This window comes from Typopeltis vanoorti, chromosome 3 (genome assembly GCF_054136105.1).
Source record: "Typopeltis vanoorti isolate ZY-2024b chromosome 3, IOZ_Tvanoo_1.0, whole genome shotgun sequence".
In the NCBI taxonomy this organism is placed as follows: Eukaryota; Metazoa; Arthropoda; class Arachnida; order Uropygi; family Thelyphonidae; genus Typopeltis; species Typopeltis vanoorti.
In genome coordinates, this window is record NC_143551.1 from 97,731,311 (window position 1) to 97,756,333 (window position 25,023).

At 35.1% G+C, this 25,023-nt stretch overlaps 1 protein-coding gene across 2 annotated transcripts in view; it reads right to left on the minus strand.

Moving 5' to 3' along the window:
* Positions 1–19,807: 19,807 nt before the first annotated feature.
* LOC150108408 (uncharacterized) overlaps positions 19,808–25,023 on the minus strand; it is a 371,725-nt gene continuing 366,509 nt past the window's right edge. For both annotated transcript variants that reach the window (XM_090390757.1, XM_090390758.1), the window contains one exon: positions 19,808–20,147. In XM_090390757.1, the coding sequence (XP_090246883.1) occupies positions 20,024–20,147 (124 nt within the window). In that variant the 3' untranslated portion in view covers positions 19,808–20,023. The remainder of the gene's footprint in view (positions 20,148–25,023) is intronic.

A 25,023-nucleotide genomic window follows, 5' to 3' on the forward strand; every position in this document is an offset into this window, starting at 1 on the left:
TGTATTATTTTTTGAGTATTGTATGGTATGATCTTATAATTCTGCCTTCTCTGGCACAAATGTCAGATCAGACCGATGCACTACTTCATCAATCTACAGAAATCTTGGCAGGTTGTTTACCTTCATCATGGCATCATTTTGGTTTCCTTCATCAGGAAATTCATTTTTAAGTAACTGTATCACCAGAGATTAGTTTTGCTGACACATTCTGCAATGTCAATGGTGCCATATTCTTTTTCAATATCTTCATTTTTAATAATTCTGCAACTATTGTCGCCATTTGTTCACTAATTTTTCTCAGAGTTGTCATAACTTGTCTTTGATCAGCTATCTTATTTCAAAACCCAATTCTAAACTCAAAGTTTAATTAGCTATCTGGGCTGCTCTTTAGTCTTTTTATATGCAATCAAGAAGACTAGGGTTTCAGGCAAGTTTCTGATTCCTTACCAGTTTTTTTTTTTTTTTTTTTTTAATTATTGTTTTGTTTGGGAAAGTTGCAAAAATTGCGCTTGTAGTGTATTTCAATATTTTTCCAAACTGTTTAAAATTAGTGACATGTACTGACGAGCATTGAGACAAAGATGACAGCTTCTTTATCTCTAAAGGATTTACATTTTGATCTCAGTCATTTTGTAATATATGTGAGTTATGTTATATATACAGGGTGTTTCTAAAGGGTGTATACAACTTTGCAGGAGAACAGAGAATAACTCGAAAGACATACAAAAGCTGGGTGAATGTTATAACGTAGTGAAACACATCAAATTTGTCATAACTTTATTACCAAATGACACTAGATGGCATGATACATCACCATTTAAACATGGTGACTTTCGATGGTGTAGAGGAAGCACATTCTGTTTTGGTTTGAGGAAACAAAGTCTACAACACATGTTCAGAGGAATTTCTGCACACAGTATGGCAAAGAACCTTCTAGGAGGCACATGATTTACATGTGGCACAAGAATTTTTGTGGAAACAGGCAGTTCTGTGCATCATTCAAGGTCAATGGAAAGGCTGTGTGCTGCCAACGCTGTTGTGGAAGAAATTCAGGAAAGTTTCCAGAGAAGCCTTGGAAAGTCAACCAGATGGTTGTCTCGTCAAATCGGAATTCAACATGTGACTGTGTGGCGTGTTTTGTGACAGTGTTACATTTAAGGCCCTACAAATTTATTCTCATACAACATTTGAAGAAAGATAAGATACACCACGATTTCTGTACAGAAATGATCAGTAGGATAGAACAAACTGAGGACTTTTTGGACATGACTGTTTTCAGTGACAAGTACACTTTTCACGTAAGTTTGCAAGTAAACAAGTAAAATTGCAGAATTTGGAGACTCGAAAATCCACACACGATGATAAAACATGTTCGCAACACCCCAAAGACTAAACGTTTTTTAGCACCTTAAGCAAAAAAGTGTATGAACCCCTTCTTTTTTTTCAGAGTTTACCATGTGCATCTGGACATGCTACACAGGTACCTAATACCACAATAGTATTAGACAACGATGACACGATGGGCGCTTACATTTCTAGCAAGACAGAGCACCTACTCATTACCTGACATACATAAGGTTGTACCTTGAGAACTGTTCTCCAAGCAGATGGATTGATAGAGGGGGCATTTGTAGCATGCCTCCCCCCTTACACTGTTAGATGTTTTCTTGTGGGCTTTGTGAACGATAGAGTGTTTGTACCACCACTAACAGCCAATTTGGATGAGCTGCATTCCAGAATTATTGCCACCTTTGCTGAAGTTATGACAGATAGCCTCGGCTACATGTGGCAGGAAATTGATTACAGATGGAATGTCTGCAGAATTACTGGGGGCAGTCATATCAAACTTTAATTGTCTGTGTTGAAACTTCAAGTGTTATGCTACATTTGAAAGGTAATAAAAATTGTTAATATATTGCTATTTATCTTCTATTGTCATTCAAAGTTGCATACCCCCCCCCCCCTTTTTGAAACACCCTATATATTTGTTAGATAAGGCTTATAGGGGTTTTTAAAAAAGGATGGAATATGTGTGTGTGTGTGTGTGTGTGTGTGTTAATTGAAACTTGAATGCAGAGATAGTACAAATGAAAATGCAATGAGAAGATAGCGAAGAAAGATGTTGTGAGCAGCATTAAAAATTTATGAAATGGTCGACTGTAAGAGGTCATTAAAAGCAGTATGATAACAATGAATGACAAAGTAGAGATCGCTAAGAGAGGAAAAAGCAAAAGACAATGGAACTGTAGAGAAATGAAGATAGTATGCTAACAAAATAGGTGTAAAAGATATGAACACAATTGAAGATATTAGAAAATAAGTGGTGAGGTTGAGGATTGAGTTGATAGATGAATAATTTCAGTAGAAAGTAGTGTTGAAGGATGAAAAGAGTGATGGATGTCCAGAATAGACTGCAGGTAGGAAGAAATGATATAAGAGGACGAGTGAATTAAGTGGCACAGGATTCAAGTGTGTTGGAAAGGTACAATAATAAGGAACTGAGGGGAGGAGTGACAATTATAAATGGCATGATAGCTAGGATATGTAGGAAGAGAAATATATAGAGATATGGGATAAATTGGAAGGTAGGAGAAGGTTGTTTGAGATGGTTTGCATTTTAGTGAGAGTGACAGTGTGTAGCTTGGATAGCTTGTTGTTGGGAGAAGAACATGTGGCCATGCAGGGAAACAAATTTGATTGTGAGACTGTAATCTGCCAAGATCAGTGTGAAATAAATGATGAAGGAATGCAAGTGACAAAGGTGGAGAAAAAAAGGTGACGTTGCTGTGCTTATACACCAAATCTTCTCTTCAAGGATTAGGAATTTGCTGTTCCAGCTTCACTGGTCTTCCTCTCTCTCTCTCTTTCCCTTTGATTTATATCTATCCACTACTTTTGGTAGCCAACATCTCTCCATCCTAAACAGATGTTCTTTCCATTTCTCTCTATATTCCTTGATCTTTTCATTTATGTCATAAATAACTAGTTCTTTTCTGATGTCTTCATTTCTTATATGGTCCAATTTTGTGCATCCTTTAACCTCCCTACAGGCAAGGTGGATGAAATAGTGAGACCAAATTGCACTTCTTATCCATGTTATTCAACGGGTTTTACAGAATCATATTCTGATTTAGCTGGACATCTATAGACGTCATGGCCGGTTAATTGATCTTAAAAATCTCATCTCTGCAACTTATATTTTACTTTCATCTTTCTTTTTAACAGTCCATGTTTCTGAACTATGTAATAGAGTGGGAGTGGCCATTACTTTGTAAAATTTTAGTTGAGTTTCTCGTCTTGATTTTTTATTCAGTGTCCTTTTAATTGTTCCACACATTTTCTGAAATTTCCTTATTTTTTCATCTATATCTTTATCTTTTAGATATGTTATTATGCAGCTTAAATAATTAAACAGTGCCATCTGTTCCATTATTTTATTTTCTATGACTGTTTTTGATTTAACATGATCTCAACCTTTAAATCCCATGACTTTTGTTTTCTTTTGTGAAATTTTTAAATTGTAATGTTGGCTTATATTTTCTTTAATTTGTAAACTGATTTTTGAAGTTTAGGCCTCCCTCAATGAGTCTAAGGACTCCTTGGAGTTGTTGCCCGTAATAATAATAATAATCTGATCATCTGCATACAGCATTGTATTGATAACAGTTCTAGTTAACTGGATACTTTGTTTTATTGTTATTTTCCATATTATAATAATCTGATCAATATATATATATATACTGAATACAGTTGGAGATGAGCTACATCCTGTCTGACACCCTGATTTATTTCATTCTCTTCTGTTAATAGTAATGTTTTTTCATTATATTCCATAGTTTTTCTCTGAGTATTTTATCTAAAGCTTTCTTGTAATCTATAAAGGCCATGTGGGTCTCCAAATTAAATTCTCGTCTTTCTTCAATAATTTATTTTAGCACATAAATAAATAATAAATTAGACGATAACCACAGTAATTAACTTGAATGAAATAAAGGTATAAATATTTCATACTGAAAGTACGTCATCAGTGTAGACAACAAGCAGTTCAAAGGAATGGAATACAAAGTACATAACAGTCGGTGGATTACTAATTAAAAATTGTTGCTGCATGTTAGAAATTAATATTAATAAAATATTATTAAATAATTCTTAAAAACTACTTCTTGGATGGTTACATAAGATAGATGCAAGTTTAAATACGAACGCCTTTTCAAAGAAAGTTGCGAAGCCCTTTTACATCGGCCAAATCTGAATCGGAATGATTGTCTCTCTCTCTCCCAAAAGTTTTAGAGATTCTTATCTTATGTAACCATCAAAGAAATAGTTTTTAAGAATTATTTAATAATATTTTATTAATATTAATTTCTAGCATGCAGCAAGTTTTTAATTGTTAATCAACCAACTGTTATGTACTTTGTATTCCATTCCTTTGAACTGCTTGTTGTCTACACTGATGTACTACAATTAATGTACTATTAATTTCAGTATGAAATATTTGTACCTTTATTTCATTAAAGTTAATGACTGTGGTTATCGTGTAATTTATTATTTATAGTTATGCCAGGTACCTTTAAAGATTAGCACATAAATATTGTCTATTAATGATCTTCCATGTCTGAAGCCATTTTATTCTTCTGAGAGTAGATTGGTTGCAATATTTCTAAGTCTTTTATTCAGGATTTCACTGTAAATTTTACAACCTGTATTTAATATTAATAAACTTATTCCTCTGTAATTTCCACAATCATCTCTGTCTGCTTTCTTAAATATAGACATGACCATCGCTTTTAACCAATCTGATGTGATGGGACTTCATATTTCCTCCAACATATATTTATTAATTTTAAGAATCTGTAATGTAAATTATTCTCTGCCATATTTCCAAAGCTCTGTATTTATGCCATCTAATCTGGTTGATTTTCTGTTTTGTGATACTTCTATTGCTTCATGTAGTTCTTCCAATTTTATTGATTCTATTATTATTAAATGTGGGTCATACCATAAATTCTTATAATGTTCTATCCATTGTTTCTCTTGTATTGTTGATTTGTGCTGCATCTCTTTCATTGTTGTTTATTTTCCTTAATATTTTGCAGGCTATGTCTTGCCTTCCATGTATATTGATGGAAGTTTTTTCACTTGGCTATGCTACCAATTATATATTTGGTTTAATCCTTTATCCAAGTGTAAGCAAACAAAATTTGCACCTGAAGTATTTTCAGGACTGGGGCAACTCGTGTTAAAGGTGGTATAAGTTCTCATCACTTGTTACTCATAAAATTGTTCGGGATCCTCTTTCCTGCCTTCTTCAGGGGGTATATACTCCCTTAGTATTCATTCCAAATATATTTATTTATATCTTTTTTTGAAAAAAAAAGTATTGGTTATTTTAAAATTATTAAAAGTAGAGAAGTCTAATAGTTCTCGACCATTGTTATTCGTGCAAATTTCTCCATATTTTCCTAAGGCATTTGGGGATTGGATTATTTCCAACTCTAGCATTAAGATCTCTTGGTATTAATATATAGTCTATTTTATTACATTTATTTAAATGTTTTTGTACTTCCTGCCTTCTTCAGGGGCATATACTCCTATGATATTTAAGTAGCTTCTATGATCAAATGGCCACACTACTAGAAGCTCCAGTATATCAGAGCTTCTAGTGGCCATATCCTATAAGCTCTGATATGTTGGTCCACTCCACTATACAGTATAGCATAGAAAAAAAACCATCTATATCTTTTGTCTCCTTTAATTTCTTTTTTTGTTTTTTCTATTATCATCATCATCAAATTCCTGCCATGTACCCTCAAGGGGTGTACAGGATATGACAGTACTACATGAAAAAATTACATCATTACTAACTTCCTATCTACAATTTTCCTCCAAATCAGTCTGTTACTTGTCAAGACTCCAACATTATCAGATCTTATATTTCTATCGTCTAAGGCACTTTGTACCGTATCAATCCACCTATATCTTGGTCTTCCTCTGGGTCGTTTTCCTGCCAACCTGGCAGAGAACACTTGTTTTGCTAATCTTTCCTTTCCCATTCTATTTAAGTGACCATACCATCTGAGATTAGCTCTCCTAACGCATTCCTGGATGCTGACAATGTCAAGTTCTTTCATAATATCCTCATTTTTAATATGATATTGCCATTGATGCCATCTGTTCACGCCTCTAATCTTTCTCAGGACTCTCATATCTGCGGTCTCTAGTCTTTGGTCAAGTGTTTTACTTCTGACCCAGCTCTCAGATCCATAAGTTAAAATTGGTTTGAACACTGTCTTGTATACAGCTAATTTAGTGTTCCGACTAATTTCTTTCTTATTCCATATGAATTTATTCAATTGACTTCCCACGATACCAGCTTTGCTGATTCTGTTGTCTATTTCTATATTTAGTTTACCATCTTCAGTAAAAATTGTGCCTAAGTAGCTGAAATGTTTTACTTGTTCCACAGGTTCTCCATTCACAACACAGTTGATATTTTCAATGATTCTGCCTATTTTCATTGTCTTTGTCTTTTTATTGCTGACCTTCATACCATATCTATTACAACAGCTATTCAATTTAGTCAGAGAATCTTGCAGACTTGTAGCAGATTTATTTAGAAGTATAACATCATCTGCATAAAGCAAAGAGCTGACATTAACATCTCCAATTTTGATATCAGGTTTAATACCACATTCCTTCATAATGTGATCCATATAGATAATGAATAACAGAGGGGATAATGTACATCCTTGTCTCACACCAGATTTAACATTAAACCATCTTCCTGTACTTCCTTCAATTCTAACTGCTGACTCACAACTCAAATAAAGACTAAGTATTGCTTGATATAATGCCCCATTGACACCATATAACTGCAGCGTATTGAATAGCTTCTATCTTGGCACCTTGTCATATGCCTTTTCCAAATCGACAAAACTTAAATACAGATCTTTGTTATATTCCCATGCTTTCTCGACTATTTGTCGTAAAGTGAAGATCTGATCATGACAGCCTCTATTTGGCTGAATCCAGCTTGTTCTTCACCAAGCTTTTCTTCCACAATTCTTCTCAACCGTTTCTCAAGTATACGTGCATAGATCTTGCCAGGAACACTCAGTAGGGAAATACCTCTGTAATTCTCACATTCAGTTTTATTTCCCTTTTTATATATGGGTACTATGAGAGCTCTACTCCAATCATTGGGAATTCGTCCCTATGTCCAGGCTTTCTGAACTATGCAGTGCAGCCACTGTAAGACTCTTATACCATCATACTTCAGCATTTCTGGTCGAATATCATCTACTCCTGCTGCCTTTCCACATTTCAAGCCTTTGATGGCTTTTTCGACTTCAAGTATGGATATGTATTCCTGACTGCATGCCTGGTCAGTGTTTTTTATCACTGTGCTGTCATCACTGCTTGTTTCATTTAGCAGTTTTTCAAAGTAATTACTCCATACTTCAAGGATATCTTTTTCTCCTGTTTTCATTTCACCTTTATCATCTCTAATTCCTTTTACAGCACTCTTTCCTCCATTCCTAAGCTTCTTCAACAACCTCCAGAATATTTTGCCACCTTCTTGATATTTATTTTCTATATTCTTGCCAAAGTCCTCCCATGACTTTTGTTTAGCTAGTTTTACACACTGTTTAGCTTTCTTACATTTGTCTCTGTATTCTGTAAGAGTAAAAGCTCACTTATTTGCCAGGAACTTTTGATATGCTTTCTTCTTTTCCTTCACTGCCTCTTTTAACTTCCTGTGTCCACCAGGGAGTTCTGATTTTTTTATCCTTGCACACAACCTCACCACATGCCTCTCTGACAGAATCAATCAATGTTTCCTTCAGAGTTTGCCACTGAATCTCCAAGGTTTGATTCCTGTTCTCAAACTCTTTCATTTTCTTTTCAATAATATTTCTGTATTTTAGTCTACAGTTCACATCTGAGAGCTGCTCAACTTTTATTCGCTTTAAAACTTTCTTACATGTTATTCTTTTCAATATGAAATTCAATTTTATCCTGCTCAAGACTAAATAGTGATCACTTCCAATTTCAAATCCTCTGTACACTCTGGTGTCCTGCACCAAGGAGAAAACATCACTATCAACAATAACATAGTCAATGAGACTTTTCTTATTCCTAGCCTCTTCTCTCCATGTGAATTTGTGCACATTTTTATGTTGGAACATGGTGTTAGTAATAACCAGTCCATGTCCTGAGCAGAAATCCAACAGATATTTGCCATTATTATTAGCTTTGCTCTTTTTTCCAAATTTTTCCAAAATATTTTTGTATGTCTCACAATCATTTCCTACTCTGCTATTTAGATCCCCAACAAGGACCAACTTTTCCTTTTTCATTGTGTCAGTTACTTTTTCTAAAGCCTCAAAAAATTCCTCCACTTCTACCTTAGTAGAACCTTCTGTGGGACCATAGGCTCAAATAAATCTCATTGTCCAGTTCCCCATTCTCATATTTGCCCACATTACTCTACTTGAGACTGACTGCCATTCAAGAAGATTAGCCTCGTATTTTGTGTTGAATACTATGGCTACACCTTCTTTTCCTTGATTGTCATTGCCTGAATATAACATTTTGTATTTATTGCTCAGAAAGATCTCACCAGTTTTGGTCTTTTTTGTTTCAGTCACACCTATTATGTCGATCTGGTACTTATCTAATTCCTCAGCTAGCTCCATTTCTTTGCCATTCAGGCGTCTTACGTTGATAGTACCGATCTTTAACTCTGGTGATGTTGAGTTGGGGTTTGTTTTCAGATTTGTTCCAGTAGCTGACTTTTCGCTGTTCGCCCTGGTTCCCTGGCGAAAACAACGGGGGCCTTGTTTAACCGGGCGACGCCCCAGCCGGCATGAAATTTTGTCATGTTGTACCATCATTCTATATTTTGGTTTAACCAATAAGAATACAATTTGGTCGGCTAAATCCCAAATTGCCAGCCCATCCTCGTTCGTTCAGTATCAAAGTAGATACCCAACAGGGTGCACCACGAGAAGGTGAGGATTGGACATTAGGTCAGAAGCCCTGGTCGGTTCTCCGCATTCCTTTAAAGGCTATGTGGAGGTCTCCTCTCAGTTATACAGCTTTGACCCTTAAGCACCCCATTCTATTATCATGGCTATTACCCTTTCTATTATCATGGCTATATTAATATTTTTAGTCGTTTTATCAACTCTAATTCCTTTGTTGTTATTCTTTGCACATTCCATATGGCTACTTTTAAAATGTTCACAATTCTTAATCGTTTACCTTTATTCTTTCTTGGTTGTTTTCTGTTGTTTCAGCCTGATGAATTTTCCAGTTCCAGTGTCTGAGGTATAGAAATTTTTTACTTGATAAGGTAACCTTACACAAAACCCCCAATCTGGAGGACCAGGGTATCTCTCTTAGTCTGGTCCCTACCTCTGCTAAAATAACTTAGGTTCCATTGACATAGCCCTTGAGGTCATTGGTGTGTGTGTGTGTGTGTGTGTATACGCCTCCTTACCTCATCAAGGTGGAGATACCATTAAGGAGGTTAGAAGAAGTATTAGGAATAAAGGTGCAGTTTTCGATGTTGACTTGCAAATCATGGTGTCAGTGAGATGTAACAGATAATGAAGTAATCCCAAGACATACTGATCACTAAACTTTCAAAAGTTGGTTAGGAATAAAAATAGGCCAATCTACTCGCATTGGGAATAAGAGGTGTAAAGGAATTTATCCCCGTTTTCCACCCCTCACTGCTTATATTTAATAATTTTTCAAAATAATTACTCTATACATCATATATACCAACCATAATGTCTTCTTTATCAACTCTAATTCTTTTTTAAGTTTTTTTTTCCCCCTATGTTTCTCTCAATTCTCATGGAAAGGCTTAGACGTTGGTTATACATTCTTACTAAATAGCTTAAGGAAATTACAACGTACAATAGAATATACATTAAAATAAATTTTAATACACTTCCAATATTTCGGCAACATCACGTTGCCATTATCACAGGAACTTAAATACAAGACACCGCAAGCGCAACACACACAATAAATGAGGAACGAAGCAGGAAGCTATTCTTTCTCCTAAAAGTCCTGATGGTTCCCCCCCCCCCCCCCCCCCCAGTGGGCAATGTTGGTATTCTTGGCCGTTTGGGCTGAAGGTCTCCTGATGTAGGTTTCCCAAATTTGGGGCAGTCTCATGCAACCAAATTTGTTTAGGTTTGGATTGTTTCTTAGGGCTGAGGCTGATTCCATAAATAGCCTTTCGTATTTGAATTTACGGTACGTAGTAAATTCAAATACCAAACGGCCAAGAATACCAACATTGCCTGCTAGGGGGCACCATCAGGACTTTTAAGAGAAAGAATAGCTTCCTGCTTCGTTCCTCATTTACTGTGTGTTGTGCTTGCATGCGCGTGTCTTGTATTTAAGTTCCTGTGATAATGGCAACGTTACGTTGCCGAAATATTTGAAGTGTATTAAAATTAATTTTAATGTATATTCTATTGTATGTTGTAATTTCCTTAAGCTATTTAGTAAGTATGTTTCTCTCAATAGACTACAAAGTATTATGCAGGCTTCGTAATCACCAGCCTTCCCATGGCTTTTGTTTTGCTATTTTTACACATCTAATAGCATATGTAGTGGCAAATGCTGATTTACTTGCAATAAACTTTCAACATGATTTTTTTTTTCCTACTTATTTAATTCTTTGAGTCTGCTATGAATTTCTGATTTCTCTATTATGGCAGACAACTTCACTACATGCCTCTCGGCTGAATCAAGTAACCCCTATCAATGGTATCCTGCATATGTTTCCTAATTAATTTTTCTATTACCGTGCCTATAATAACTAGTTTATAACCAGAGCTTGAAAAATGTGCTTGTTTTCTCATCTGTCATCATCATCAAAAACATTAAAAATCATCAAATTCCTGACATGTACCCTCAATGGGTGTACAGGATATGATAATACTTCATGAAAAATTTACCTCGTTACTAACTTCCTGTCTACAATTTTCCTCCAAATCAGTCTGTTACTTGTCAAGACTCCAACATCATTATCAGATCTTATATTTCTATCGTCTAAGGCACTTTGTACTGTATCAATCCACCTATATCTTGGTGTTTTTCTGCCAACCTGGCAGAGAACATTTGTTTTGCTAATCTTTTCTCGCCCATTCTGTTCAAGTGATCATACCACCTGAGATTAGCTCTGCTAACGCATTCCTGGATACTGACAATGTCAAGTTCTTTCCTAATATCCTCATTTTTAATATGATCCTGCCATTGATGCCATCTGTTCACCCATCTAATCTTTCTCAGGACTTTCATATCTGTGGTCTCTAGTCTTTGGTCAAGTGTTTTACTTCTGACCCAGCTCTCAGATCCAGAAGTTAAAACTGGTTTGAACACTGTCTTGTATACAGCTAATTTAGTGTTCCGACTAATTTCTCTCTTATTCCATATGAATTTATTCAATTGACTTCCTACCATACCAGCTTTGTTGATTCTGTTGTCTATTTCTATATTTAATTTACCATGTTCACTAAAAATCGTGCCTAAGTAGGTGAAATGTTTTACTTGTTCCACAGGTTCCCCATTCAAAACACAGTTGGCATTTTCAACGATTCTACCTATTTTCATTGTCTTTGTGTTTTTATTCTTGACCTTCATACCATATCTATTACAACAGTTATTCAATTTAGTCAGGGAATCTTGCAAACTTGTAGTGGATTTATATAGAAGTATAACATCATCCGCATAAAGCAAAGAGCTGACATTAACATCTCCAATTTTGATATCATGTTTAATACCACTTTCCTTCATAATGTGATCCATATAGATAATGAATAACAGAGGGGATAATGTACATCCTTGTCTCACACCAGATTTAACATTAAACCATCTTCCTGTACTTCCTTCAATTCTAACTGCTGACTTACAACTCAAATAAAGACTAAGTATTGCTTGATATAATGCTCCATTGACACGATATAACTGTAGTGTATTGACTAGCTTCTCTCTTGAAACCTTGTTATATGCCTTTCCCAGATCAACAAAACTTAAATACAGATCTTTGTTATATTCCCATGCTTTCTCAACTAATTGTCATAAAGTGAAGATCTGCTCTTGAAAGCCTCTATCTGACCTGAATCCAGCTTGTTCTTCACCAAGCTTTTCATCCACAATTCTTCTCAACCGTTTCTCAAGTATACTTGCATATATCTTACCAGGAACACTCAATAGGGATATACCTCTGTAATTCTCACATTCAGTTTTATTTCCCTTTTTATATATAGGTACTATTAGAGCTCTACTTCAATCATCAGGAATTCTTCTCTCTGTGCAGGCCTTCTGAACTATGCAGTACAGCCACTGTAAGACTCTTATACCATCATACTTCAGCATTTCTGGTCGAATATTATCTACTCCTGCTGCCTTTTCACATTTCAAGCCTTTACTGGCTTTTTCTACTTCAAGTATGGATATGTATTCCTGACTGTATGCCTGTTCAGTGTTTTTTTACCACTGTGCTGTCAGTGCTTGTTTCATTTAGCAATTTTTCGAAATAATTACTCCATACTTCAAGGATATCTTTTTCTCCTGTTTTCATATCACCTTTATCATCTCTAACTCCTTTTACAGCACTCTTTCCTCCATTTCTAAGCTTCTTCAACAACCTCCAGAATATCTTACCACCTTCTTGATATTTATATTCTATATTCTTGCCAAAGTCCTCCCATGACTTTTGTTTAGCTAGTTTTACACAGTCTTTAGCATTCTTGCATTTGTCTCTATATTCTCTAAGAGCACAAGCTGGCTTATTTGCTTTCTTCATTTCCTTCATTGCCTCTTTAACTTCCTGTGTCTGCCATGAAGTAATGATGTTTCTATCATTACAGACAATATCACCACATGCCTCTCTGGCTGAATCAATCAGGGTTTTCTTCAAGGTTTGCCACTGAATTTCCAAGATTTGGTTTCTGTTCTCAAACTCTTTCATTTTATCTTCAATAATGTTTGTGTATTTTAGTCTACAGTTCACATCTGAGAGCTGCTCAACTTTTATTCACTTTAAAACTTTCTTACATTTTATTCTTTTCAATATGAAATTCAATTTTATCCTGCTCAAGACTAAATAGTGATCGCTTCCAATTTCAAATCCTCTGTACACTCTGGTGTCCTGCACCACGGAGAAAACATCACTATCAACAATAACATAATCAATGAGACTTTTTTTATTCCTTGTCTCTTCTCTCCATGTGAATTTGTGCACATTTTTATGTTGGAACATGCTCCATTTCTTCGCGATTCAGGCTTCTTGTGTTGATAGTACCAATCTTTAACTCTGGTAATGTTGAGTTGGGGGTGTGTGCTTTCAGATTTGTTCCAGTAGCTGACTTTTCGCTGTTCGCCTTGGTTCCCTGGCGAAAACAACGGGGGCCTTCTTTAACTGGGCGACGCCCCAGCCAACATGAAATTTTGTCATGTTGTACCATCATTTTGTATATTGGTTTGAGCCAATAAGAATACAATTTGGTCAGCGAAATTCCAAATTGCCAGCCCATCCTCGTTCGTTCAGTATCCAGGTAGATACTCAACAGGGTGCACCACGAAAAGGTGAGGATTGGACATTAGGGTAGAAGCTGACTTTTCGCCTGTTCGCCTTGGTTCCCTGGTGAAAACAACGGGGGCCTTCTTTAACTGGGCGATGCCCCAGCCAACATGAAATTTTGTCATGTTGTACCATCATTTTGTATATTGGTTTGAGCCAATAAGAATACAATTTGGTCAGCGAAATTCCAAATTGCCAGCCCATCCTCGTTCGTTCAATATCCAGGTAGATACTCAACAGGGTGCACCACGAAAAGGTGAGGATTGGACATTAGGGTAGAAGCCCTGGTCGGTTCTCCGCATTCTTTAAAGGCTATGTGGAGGTCTCCTCTTAGTTATACAGCTTTGACCCTTAAGCACTCTTTTCTGTGATATGTGAAAATTTTTTGTTTAATACAATACTGATAACTGTTTCAAATTTTGCCATAAAATATGCCTTTTCTATAAGTACTTTCATGGGCATTGATCCTCTGAATTGACTACCATTCCTCCACTTTTTTAAAATTTTTTGTTTATCCTATCACATCTGTTGGAGAATACTGGTCGTTACAAATGCCTGTTTTGTCAATTATTATTGATTTTGTAGTTATGGAATACCACAAACAAGAGAATAGGATACATTATTTTATCTTTAGAGAGAATTCAGTTGTACCTCAAGAAAACAAATTAATTGTGACATAGTAACCTAGAAGAGTGCAGCTGACAGTGGTAATTAACTTATTTCTTACTTAGTGATGAAATATGCAGAATTTGACTATTAATAGTGGATGTTAGCAGAACTAATCTCAGGTGGTATGTCGTTTAATGGGAACTAATACAGTATTGTACCATGTTATATATGATACTGAGACAATAATGAGAGAAGCAATTATTTTATTAATCAGTCCAAATCTATTCATCTCTAGTTGACTGGTTAATTTACAATTAGAGGCAATGAATATGGTGAAAAACTCTGCAGATAAACACTTTTTTTTTCTTTACATTTTGAAAATGGAATTTATAGATGTTTATCAATACATGTTTGTGTTTTATATAAATTTGAACTGTTAGATGCACTACCATATCACACTGGATCAGTGGCGGCTAGTACATAAGCACTGGAACACTGCAGCACCCCCAAGGAAAAAATGAAAAAATTAAATGTTGTTTGTGTTTATAAATAATAACAATGCTTACAACATTATATAAATGCAATACGACATGTTAAAGGTTACAGCTTATGTTTTAACATTGATTAAATAGTTAATAATTGGAACTGTTCGATTAACGCTTTAGATTATGAAACAAATGCACTGCAATTGAACGCAGTGTCAGAATTACCGCGTTTGGCCAACTGCAGCTATACTTGCCGATATTTGTCTGCGTTTGTCATTGCATGTTACAAGTAATTCGAACACTGCTCATTTGGGCAGTGTCGCTTACAGATAAATTATATGCATACGCATTATTTCTGTGAGATACGAAACTTATTACTGGTGTTTGTTCGTGGTGAGGGTGAAATATTTTTAATAAAGCAATTTTTTTAATATGTAAATTTATTTATTAATAAATTGGTTACTGATTAGGAAAATAATAATTTTTTATCATCATCAAATTCCTGCCATGTACCCTCAAGGGGTATACAGGATATGATAGTACTACATGAAAAATTTACATCATTACTAACTTCCTATCTACAATTTTCCTCCAGATCAGTCTGTTACTTATCAAGACTCGAATATTATCAGATCTTATATTTCTGTCATCTAAGGCACTTTGTACCGTATCAATCCATCTTGATCTTCCTCTGGGTCGTTTTCCTGCCAACCTGGCAGAGAACACTTGTTTTGCCAATCTTTTCTCGCCCATTCTGTTTAAATGACCATACCACCTGAGATTAGCTCTGCTAACACATTCCTGGATGCTGACAATGTCAAGTTCTTTCCTAATATCCTCGTTTTTAATATGATATTGCCATTGATGCCATCTGTTCCCGACTCTAATCTTTCTCAGGATTCTCACATCTGTGGTCTCTAGTCTTTGGTCAAGTGTTTTACTTCTAACCCAGCTCTCAGATCCCATTATTATTATTTTATTTTTTTATTTTGTATATGCAGCACCCCCACTTAAAATTTTCAGTCTGCCACTGCACTGGATACAAAATTTTTACCATGCACAGTTCTTTTGTTTTTAGCAATAATTACACATTTCAATTTTTGACTTAAGATGGAGCATAAGCAAGCGTAAATGATAAGATACACAATACATAGCATTACATATGTATTATAGGGTGGCACAAAAACTTATTTGGATAAAAATTTATGCTCAGCAAGTCTTCCCTTTGGCTTAACAACTTTAATGGTTTGTAATGTTTTCATAATGACCGGTAAAACATATGTTCTAACCAATCTTGTTGATATAGTTGAACAATCACAACTCTCAGTGTCATTTGGGAGGTGAATGAATGTAACAGTAATTCAACACATAAGGTGAAGATCTAATAAATTAGTCACCCAGTGTATATTAATACCCTGTGATACTTATACTTGCCAGTATAAGTATCACAGAAACTCTTATGCTGTTTTGGTGCAACACTTTGAGTATACTAACAGTGATCTCATATTTACCAGAAAAGATTAAGCCGTTAAATAGTTTATTAATAGTTATAGTTTATAACTATTTGGTCAAATGGCACAGCAAAACAACTAATCTGCAAAGGACATATTAGAACCTGTCAGATGGAGAACAGTAATAACAGAAGACCTTGGCCACTTCCATTCCTGTTAATTGACAAATAGATACAGTGGGCACAGGAACATCAGCAATGGTGGAACGAGAATTTAAAAAAAAAAAAAGTTGCTTCATCGAGTCAAGTTGTTCCATGCACATACCATGATAAGAACAGGTGTTGGATTAACTGAGGCAAGGATGCCTACTTTCTCCTCACCTGTTTAACAGACCAAGAATGTAGCCAAGGATATATGGATGAGCTTAAGACAGGAACTAGGATAGGTGGTAGATTGATCAGTAATCTGATGTACATTGATACAATACTACTTTGTAATAGCAAGGAGGAACTTTGTCTCATTGACAAAGTTAATGAGATCAGTTAGAACAGAGGACTTCAGCTCAATCCTAGCAAGACAAAGATTATGGTTCCCAAAGGAAATACAGATAAGGATGCTTCTGAGAAACAAGTGTACCTTAACGGAGAAAGAATTGAGGAAATCAGCAAGTTCAAGTACCTGAGATCTGTTATAAATTGCTGTTTAGAAAAGAATGGCTAAAATAACAGAGACTTGTCTAAAATCTGGAAGGCACTATCTCCCCAGAAACAAAGTTGAGGATTCTGAATGTAGCTGGTTTTCCAACAGTGACTTATGAATGTGAGATTTGGAACCTAAAGAAGTCTGATAGGAAAAGGATAGTTGCTTTTTGAGATGTGGTGTTACAGAAGACTATTGAGAATATCATATACTTAAAGGCAGATAAACAGACAGGTACTAGAAAGGATTGGAAGATCTTTTAAGGCTCCTTAACGATATTGATAGATGGAAGTTGAAATACTTTGGACATGGTGGAATGGTGTGTCTGATCTTCAGAGAGGTGAAGACTCCAGAAAAGCATACAACAGGACCACCTGGCGAGGATTGGTATGGCATATCACTGAGCAGCGGAGTAACCATATAGCATCTGAAGCATATCAGGGCCAACGTATGAACACTGCTGTTGCTATATATTACCATGATTATACTATAGTTTGGGGAATATTTCCATGATATCCAGAGCAATACCTAAATGCCATAGGCTACTTGAACATTGTCGCCAGTTGCATTTCCACATGCTTAAGAGTTCATCCATCTAATAATAATATCACAAACAGAGATTATTTGGTAATGGTTCCAGAACTTTTATCATACCTCACTGGTCGGCTTGGTTACTGAATTTTAGACAACTGAAGGATGCAAATGAATGACGTTGAGCATTTCTTGGCAAAATGCTTTCAATTCCTCAACTCATGCCCTGATGATTTGAGGCTGAAGGAAGTGCTAAATGCTATTAGGAAGGTGTACCCAAAAAAATGTATCTGTAAAATTATATATATTTCGGAACCAAGATTTATCATTAAAATATTGAGCATGTTGTTATATATACAGGTATACCTCGGTTAATGTTACCTTTGGTAACGAAGCCTTGATATAACGAAGTCCACAATTTCAAGCCCCATTTTACGTAAAAATATTAAAAATTTTATGGTCAACAACCGGCAATCATCCGATTGGCGAATGACGGCAACTTGTCATGCACTCCCAAGCTGTGGGTGTGTCTGTTTTAACAGTTTCATGTGTCACCTGCGTTAATTTAGTTGTTGCTTACACTTCATAGGGTGTGGTGCATTGCAATAAATGACATATGTTCTCTGATAGCATTATTGTAGATTTTGTAAATATTAATTGATATTTTGTTTTTCTACCCATTTAGTTTACGTGTCAGAATCAAGGAAAAGAAAAGCAATTTTGTTAGAAACCAAATTAAATATCGTGAAATGTGTTGAAAGAAAATCCGATGTGGCACATTCTTTAGGATTAGTGCAGTCAACTTTAACAACCATACTTAGTCAATCAGAAAAAATAAAACAGTCTGCTCAGAATTGTACAGATGTTACAGCAGCAAAATTAACTCATTTAAGGAGTCCAATTTTAGAAAAAAATGTAAGAAATGTTAAGTTTGTGGATAGATGACACGTCACATCATATGCTTTTAACTCAAATGGTGATTCAATAAAAAGCATTCTTTTTTATTCAATCACCTGAAATCTAAACAAACTGAAGAAATTGTGGAAAATTTTGCGGCTTCTCGTGGTTGGTTTGAGAAATTTAAAAAACAGGCCAGAATTCATGGTGTAAAATTATCAGGAGAAGCTGCAAATAAGTTTCCAGATAAAGTAAAGGAAATAATTGAACGTGAAAAATTTTCACCAACTTTGGTGTTCAATGTTGATGAAAGCAGTTTGTTCTGGAAACGGCTACCATCAAAAAGCTTCATTTTTATTGAAGAAAAATCAGTAGCTAGGTTCAAAGCAGCCAAAGACTATTTAATGTTACTCTTTGGATCAAATTCCTATGGCGATTTTAAATTAAAATTGTTATCAGTTTACCATTTGGAAAATCTGAGGGTGTTAAAAGGTAACATCAAAATGAATTTACCTGTAATATGGAAAGCTAATAGAAAAGTATGGATTACCAAGGAGTTATTTACTGATTGGTTTGTTAACCAGTTTTGTCCAGAAGTGAAACTGTATTGCCAAAGAAATAAATTTGAAGAAAAAGCTCTTTTGTTGTTGGACGATGCTCCGGAACATCCTACTGATCTTAATACGTTACACACATACATTCCTGTCAAAGTCGTCTTTCTTCCAGCAAACAAAAAATAAAGAGCATATGTCAATTAAAAGTTTTTGGACAAAAAAACTTCACCATTAAAGATGCAATTGAAAACATTAATAGCTCTTGGAAAGAAGTCACTCAGAAATGCTTATATGGAGTTTGATGCAAATTATGGCCAGAAGTTGTACTAAAAGAAGAAAATAACATTCAAGAGATCAGAAATGAAGTTTCGAAAATGTCAACGAAGACAATGTAAGAAATTTATTAAATGCAGAAGATGAGTTTTTCAATGGAAGAGTTAGAAAAACTTGTTAGCAACCCAACGTTTAAAAAGGTGTTTGCTTGAATGACATTGAAAACGCTTTTAAATTTTTTCAGTGAAAATGATTCTGAGTTAGGAAGAAGTGTTGTTAAGCAATCAGTGTTCAATGAAAGAGAAAAAAAGCATAAACAACCAACTTTACATTTGTTTGGTATGTAATATTGACTTTTTATTTAATAAAGCTTTTCTTTTTTTCAAAAAAAAGTCTCATTTTCTTTATGTATGAACGTATCCCTACTTATGGCCATAGTATTTTTACCTCTGAGAACGAAGTTTCGCTTAACAAAGTAATTTCGGGGAACGCATCCTCCTCGTTAATCAAGGTATACCTGGATAATACTTATACTGTTATTTGCAGAGCACTGATTTAAACTTATATCAACTGGCATCTGTTTGATTTAAAATATTAAAGATTCTGAGATACTGCCTTATAGTATTCTGTTATGGCATTATATATATTTGTTATTAGGTGAAACTAAGTAGTAAATAATACTACCACGAGTTAGAAAAAAAATTGATCACATTTACTGCAGATGCTAATGTACAAGTCACATATATGGTTGCCATATATGTTAGATGAGAGAAATGCTAATGAGATAATCCAAATGTGATTAAAATTACAGGTGAGAGAGAAATGCTCTGATACATAAATAACCACATATGCACCAACATACAGATAAGTACATATACACAGGACAGTGAAACAAAATAGGAACGTTTTTGTTCACTTTTCCTTTTTATGTTTCTTTTTTCTCCTCTTTGCTGTTGCTTCTTGTTGTTTGGCAATGCAACGATTACAGAACCATTCTTCCTCTTCCTTGGGTGGTACTACAATTCCAACACATACCCTGATTATAAAAAAATGTTTTTATTAGAGGATTCAATGCTGAAATAATTTTTAATATTCTAGAATCAAGTAAAGTAGCTTAATTACAAAAAATATAATCTAGTTTTCTAGCATTCAAAACTGTTAATTACTAAAGAATTAAACAATTGATGAAGTACACTCTATTTTATGCATATATCCCAGAAATACACCAATATGTTCTTCAGATGAACAATAATCAATTTATGAAATCATTGAATTCAGCTTTCTGATATATCCCACAGAAGTTGAATGTCTCCATCAAACTTCTCAAACCAACCAATAGACTGACAAACTTCATATTTAGTATTGCTCACCTTATGAAATGACCACAAAAGATATCCCACTGCTAGATATAAACAGGCTAAAGTCAAGGCACCCTCCAATCTTAACAGCAAAAAATCTTGCAGAGACAAGTTTCACCATGAAGGAGAAGTGGAAAGAGTCCTGGGTAACACTTCAACAGGGGGTCTTCCATGAATTAGTGGACCCACCACAGATGCCTTCGGTTTTTGACCTACCTTGGAAAACTTGGTCTACCCTTAACCGAATCTGCACCAATCATGGCAGATGTGCAGACCACCTTTACAAATGGGGCATGATTGCTTCACTCAGGTGCAATTGTGGATCACCCTGCCAAACAATTAATCATATTACAGTGGAATGTGTCAACGTGCATACAGTGGAAACCTGTTTGACTTCATCCATGCTACACCAAGTGCAGCTGACTGCATAATCAACCTAGACATAATAGTTGTAGCCTATTCTTGAGTGTCTCTTTTATGACTGTATTATGTCTTATTATTGTAAGATATGTCTATTACTATGTCCATATATATTAAGAATTAATGTAATGTAACTTTTAAAATGTGAGCCATATGCTAAATATAAATAAATATAAAATAAAACAAATAACAAATATCCATTTGTTTTATACACTGAGCAGGTTGATAGTATTGGTACTCTGAAATTTTTTCTAGGTTAAAGGCCCGGGATCGAGACACCAAACAGTCTGCAAATGTTTGTAGTGATGCATGATGCAATTGCATACTATAAATTGATTTATGATGAGAGAAAAAGAGCTGTGGCACAGAGATCATTGGAAAAGTACTCCAAGATGCCATCAAAATCTGCAGAGTCTAAGAACGCATTAAATGATCAGTATGTACATATGTGTTAATAATGAATATGTAGCACATGCTGTATTAGTTTTCTTATAATTACATATGTTTTTATATATTTATGTACTTGATAGGACATTGAATAAAGTTTTATTTTCTCAAAGTTTTCTTTCCATAAGCAGAAGCTGCTTAGTTTTAATTATCTTTATGTATTTAAGTACCATTTGACTTATTCCATGGAAACCTTTGGAACAAATTAAATAAATGACATGCAAGCCAAGAACTTACTTTATATACAGTAATCTATCATTTATCTAACCTTCAAAACATCGACTCGTCAATTAACTTCCCTGTAGAGCACGATGCAATAGTACTTTATCTGATCCTGCTCTTTGGATAATTGAAGGGTCAGATAGATACAGGGTGTTCGGGATAAATTTGACATATTTATAATTAATTATATTTTTCCGTAAGTTACATGTATTAACACACACTTCTCTTCATTTAAAAGTTTGGACCCTTCTTCATTCATATACAAGATGTCAGAAAGGATGGATAGCTGGAACCCACCTGAATCATGGAAGAGAATAACTTGTATCATGATGATTCGTGCCCGCCATCAAAATAAGGATATTACGACTGCTGCCCAATGCTCCCTGAATACAGTAAAAACAATCAGGCATGAACTAGAGACTTGCAATGGTAACTACGAGGATGTAGCAAGAAGAAAGATCCCTAGCAGACGATCTGATTGCGTTCGTACAGCAGAATTCCTCGCAAATCTGCAGGAACAGGTGTTGAAGAACCCTGGCATTGGAATTCGGGCTTTGTTCGTGGAGTTGCTAACTGTAGTCAAGCCCTGGATGACAAGGGTAGCCAATGGTAGGCCGTATGTATGGCAGCAGGATTCGGCCCCTTGCCACACCTCTGGGAAAAGTCAAAAATGGTTGTCTGAAAATTTCTACGACTTCACCAGTCCAAATGTTTGGCCTCCAAACTCCCCAGACCTTAACCCCATGGATTATTTTGTATGGGGCGCAGTTGAAAAAGACACCAATCGCACTTCCAGTAATACAAAAGCCCAGTTAATGGATAAAATTAAAACAGTTTTTGCGGCCCTTCCCAGGGAGACTGTAGCATCAGCTTGTTCGAGGTTCCGAAGCAGAATTGAAGCTGTGATCGATGCTAATGGTGGTTATTTTGAGTAAATCTTGTTGATAGTATTGTAATTAACTCTGCCTGTAATGTTTTTTTGTCAATTCATTAAATTTAATAGATACAAAGAAGATTTTCTTTTTCCTTACGAAACTGTCAAATTTATCCCGAACACCCTGTAAATGGTAAATTATTGTAATATAAATGTTGAATTCAAATTTCTGTAAAAAAAAAAAAAAAATTTAGTCACTGCTTAAATCTGTATGTATTTACAAGCCACTATTAAATTATAAAATCAAGGTTTTAAATATTTCATTCACAAAGCCTTTTGATACTAAGTTAACTTTCTTTATTTTAATGTTTTTTCTTAGAATAATTAGCATTATAGAATACAATACTTTACATAGTACAGTTGATAGGTGCCAAAAAAGTCCCATGCTATGCAAAACCACACTGTTTAGAACATTATTATAGTGTAATGTAAAAGAGACAGTTACAGTGTGTATGTGTATGTATATATATATATATATATATATATATATACACACACACACACGAGGTCTGACATAGAAAAAAAACTGTGCCTGTATCTCTTTTTATTTAACAAATTGAAAAAATCAACTATGATCACTTTCAAAATAGTTCTGAGTTGACACACAGCTGCATAGAATGCTGCCAACATTCAAAGCAATTCTGCAGATCAATTTCTGAAAGGCTGCTAAGGATCTCTGTAATTTTTTGCTTTCACATCTTCTACTGACAAAAAATGGATATCTTTGGGAAGAAGCAGAAGTCGCAGGGAGCCTGGTCTGGTGAATAGGATGGGTGCTCAAGCACAGTGATGTTGTTATTAGCCTAAAACTGCTTCACAGACAAAGTGACTGGGGTCTGTTGTCTTCATGCAAAATGCAACCATTTTTCTCCACAATTCTAATTGTTTCCTTATCAGAGATTCGTGCAATTTCGTCAAGACTTCAAAGTAATACTGCTGATTTACTGCCTGGCCACTGGGAATCCATTCTGCCATTACAATACCCTGGATATCGAAGAAAACAATCAACATAGCCTTGAACTTCGAACAACTCATGCATACTTTTTTTGGACTTGGAAATGTTGCTGACTTCCACTGCATTGATTGTCGCTTGGTTTCCAAATCATACGCAAATATCCAAGTTTCATCACAAGTAATTACCAAATTCAACAAATCTGGTTAATCCTTAATGCATTGCAAAAGGTCCAAACACAGTTCTTTGCGACATTCTTTTTGGTCACCTGACAACATTTTTGGAACCATTTTTACACAAACCTTTTTCGTGTTCAATTCTTCCATTAAAATGCATCAAACACTTTTCTTGTCCAAACGAACTTTCTCAGCTACAGCTTGAACACCCAACCTTCTTTCTTTTCGAATCACATCTTGCACTTTTTTAATATTGTCATCAGTAACTGCTGTGCATGGGCAACCTGGCTGATCATCATCTTTTACGCTTTCTCGGCCTTCCAAAAATCATTTGTGCCATTCAAAAATGTGTGCACGAGACATGCACTCTTCACCGTAAGGCCCAGTCAATGATTGAAAAGTTTCCGTTGCAGATTTCTTCAGTTTCACAAGAAACTTGATAACTCACTGTTCACTCTTGCACTCCAACATTTTTTGACTGAGGGTAAGAAAACGTCTATATTTGAACACCTGTACTAAGTGATGGAGTTGAATCTTGTCTAACAGTGACAGGTTAGAACATGCTCTATAACCATCTCTTTGTCTTTTCCCTCCCACTCTATGAGGTTAGTCTCATTTTTATTGTGTCAGACCTCGTGTGTGTGTGTGTGTATATATATATATATATAAATGTAGAAAGTTTTTTACCTTGGTTATATATTTTGTTAAAGATACCAAGCAATTTTATAAGCTAGGTTTTTTAATCCTTTTTCCCAAGTAAGCAAACAGACTACTGCAGCCACAAACTTGACTTTCTTGTCTGTTTGCTTACTTGGGAAAAAGGATTAGATTAAAAAACTTAGCTTATAAAATTGATTGGTATCTTTAAAACACACACACATTATATATATATATATATATATAAGTCGAGTCTTGTCTAACAGTGACAGATTAGAACATGCTCTATAACCATCTCTTTGTCTTTTCCCTCCCACTCTATAGGATTAGTCTCGCTTTTTTTTTTTGTGTGTGTGTATATATACCAGTGGCGCACCCAGGGAGGGGGGCCAAGGGGCCATGCCCCCTCCCCCCCACAAGAAAAAGTTAAAAAACACTAGAAAATTTTCCAAAATACTTTCCCTAATTAAAATTCATTTTTTATTTATGTTGTGTCATGTCTTCTATTTCTATACTACTTATGAATTAGGGGTCACATAATGTGAGAGAACCCTATAGCAGTATTTCTCAACCTATGGTCTGCGATGATGGGAAAGGTCCACAGGCTTAAATTAACCAAATAAATCTATATATTTTAATTATCCAAACAAAATAAATTAAAATTGAATAAGTAAAAATTATTAAAATAAAATGAATACTTAAAAAAAAAATAGCGGCAGAATGTTCATGGAATGAACATTCTGTCA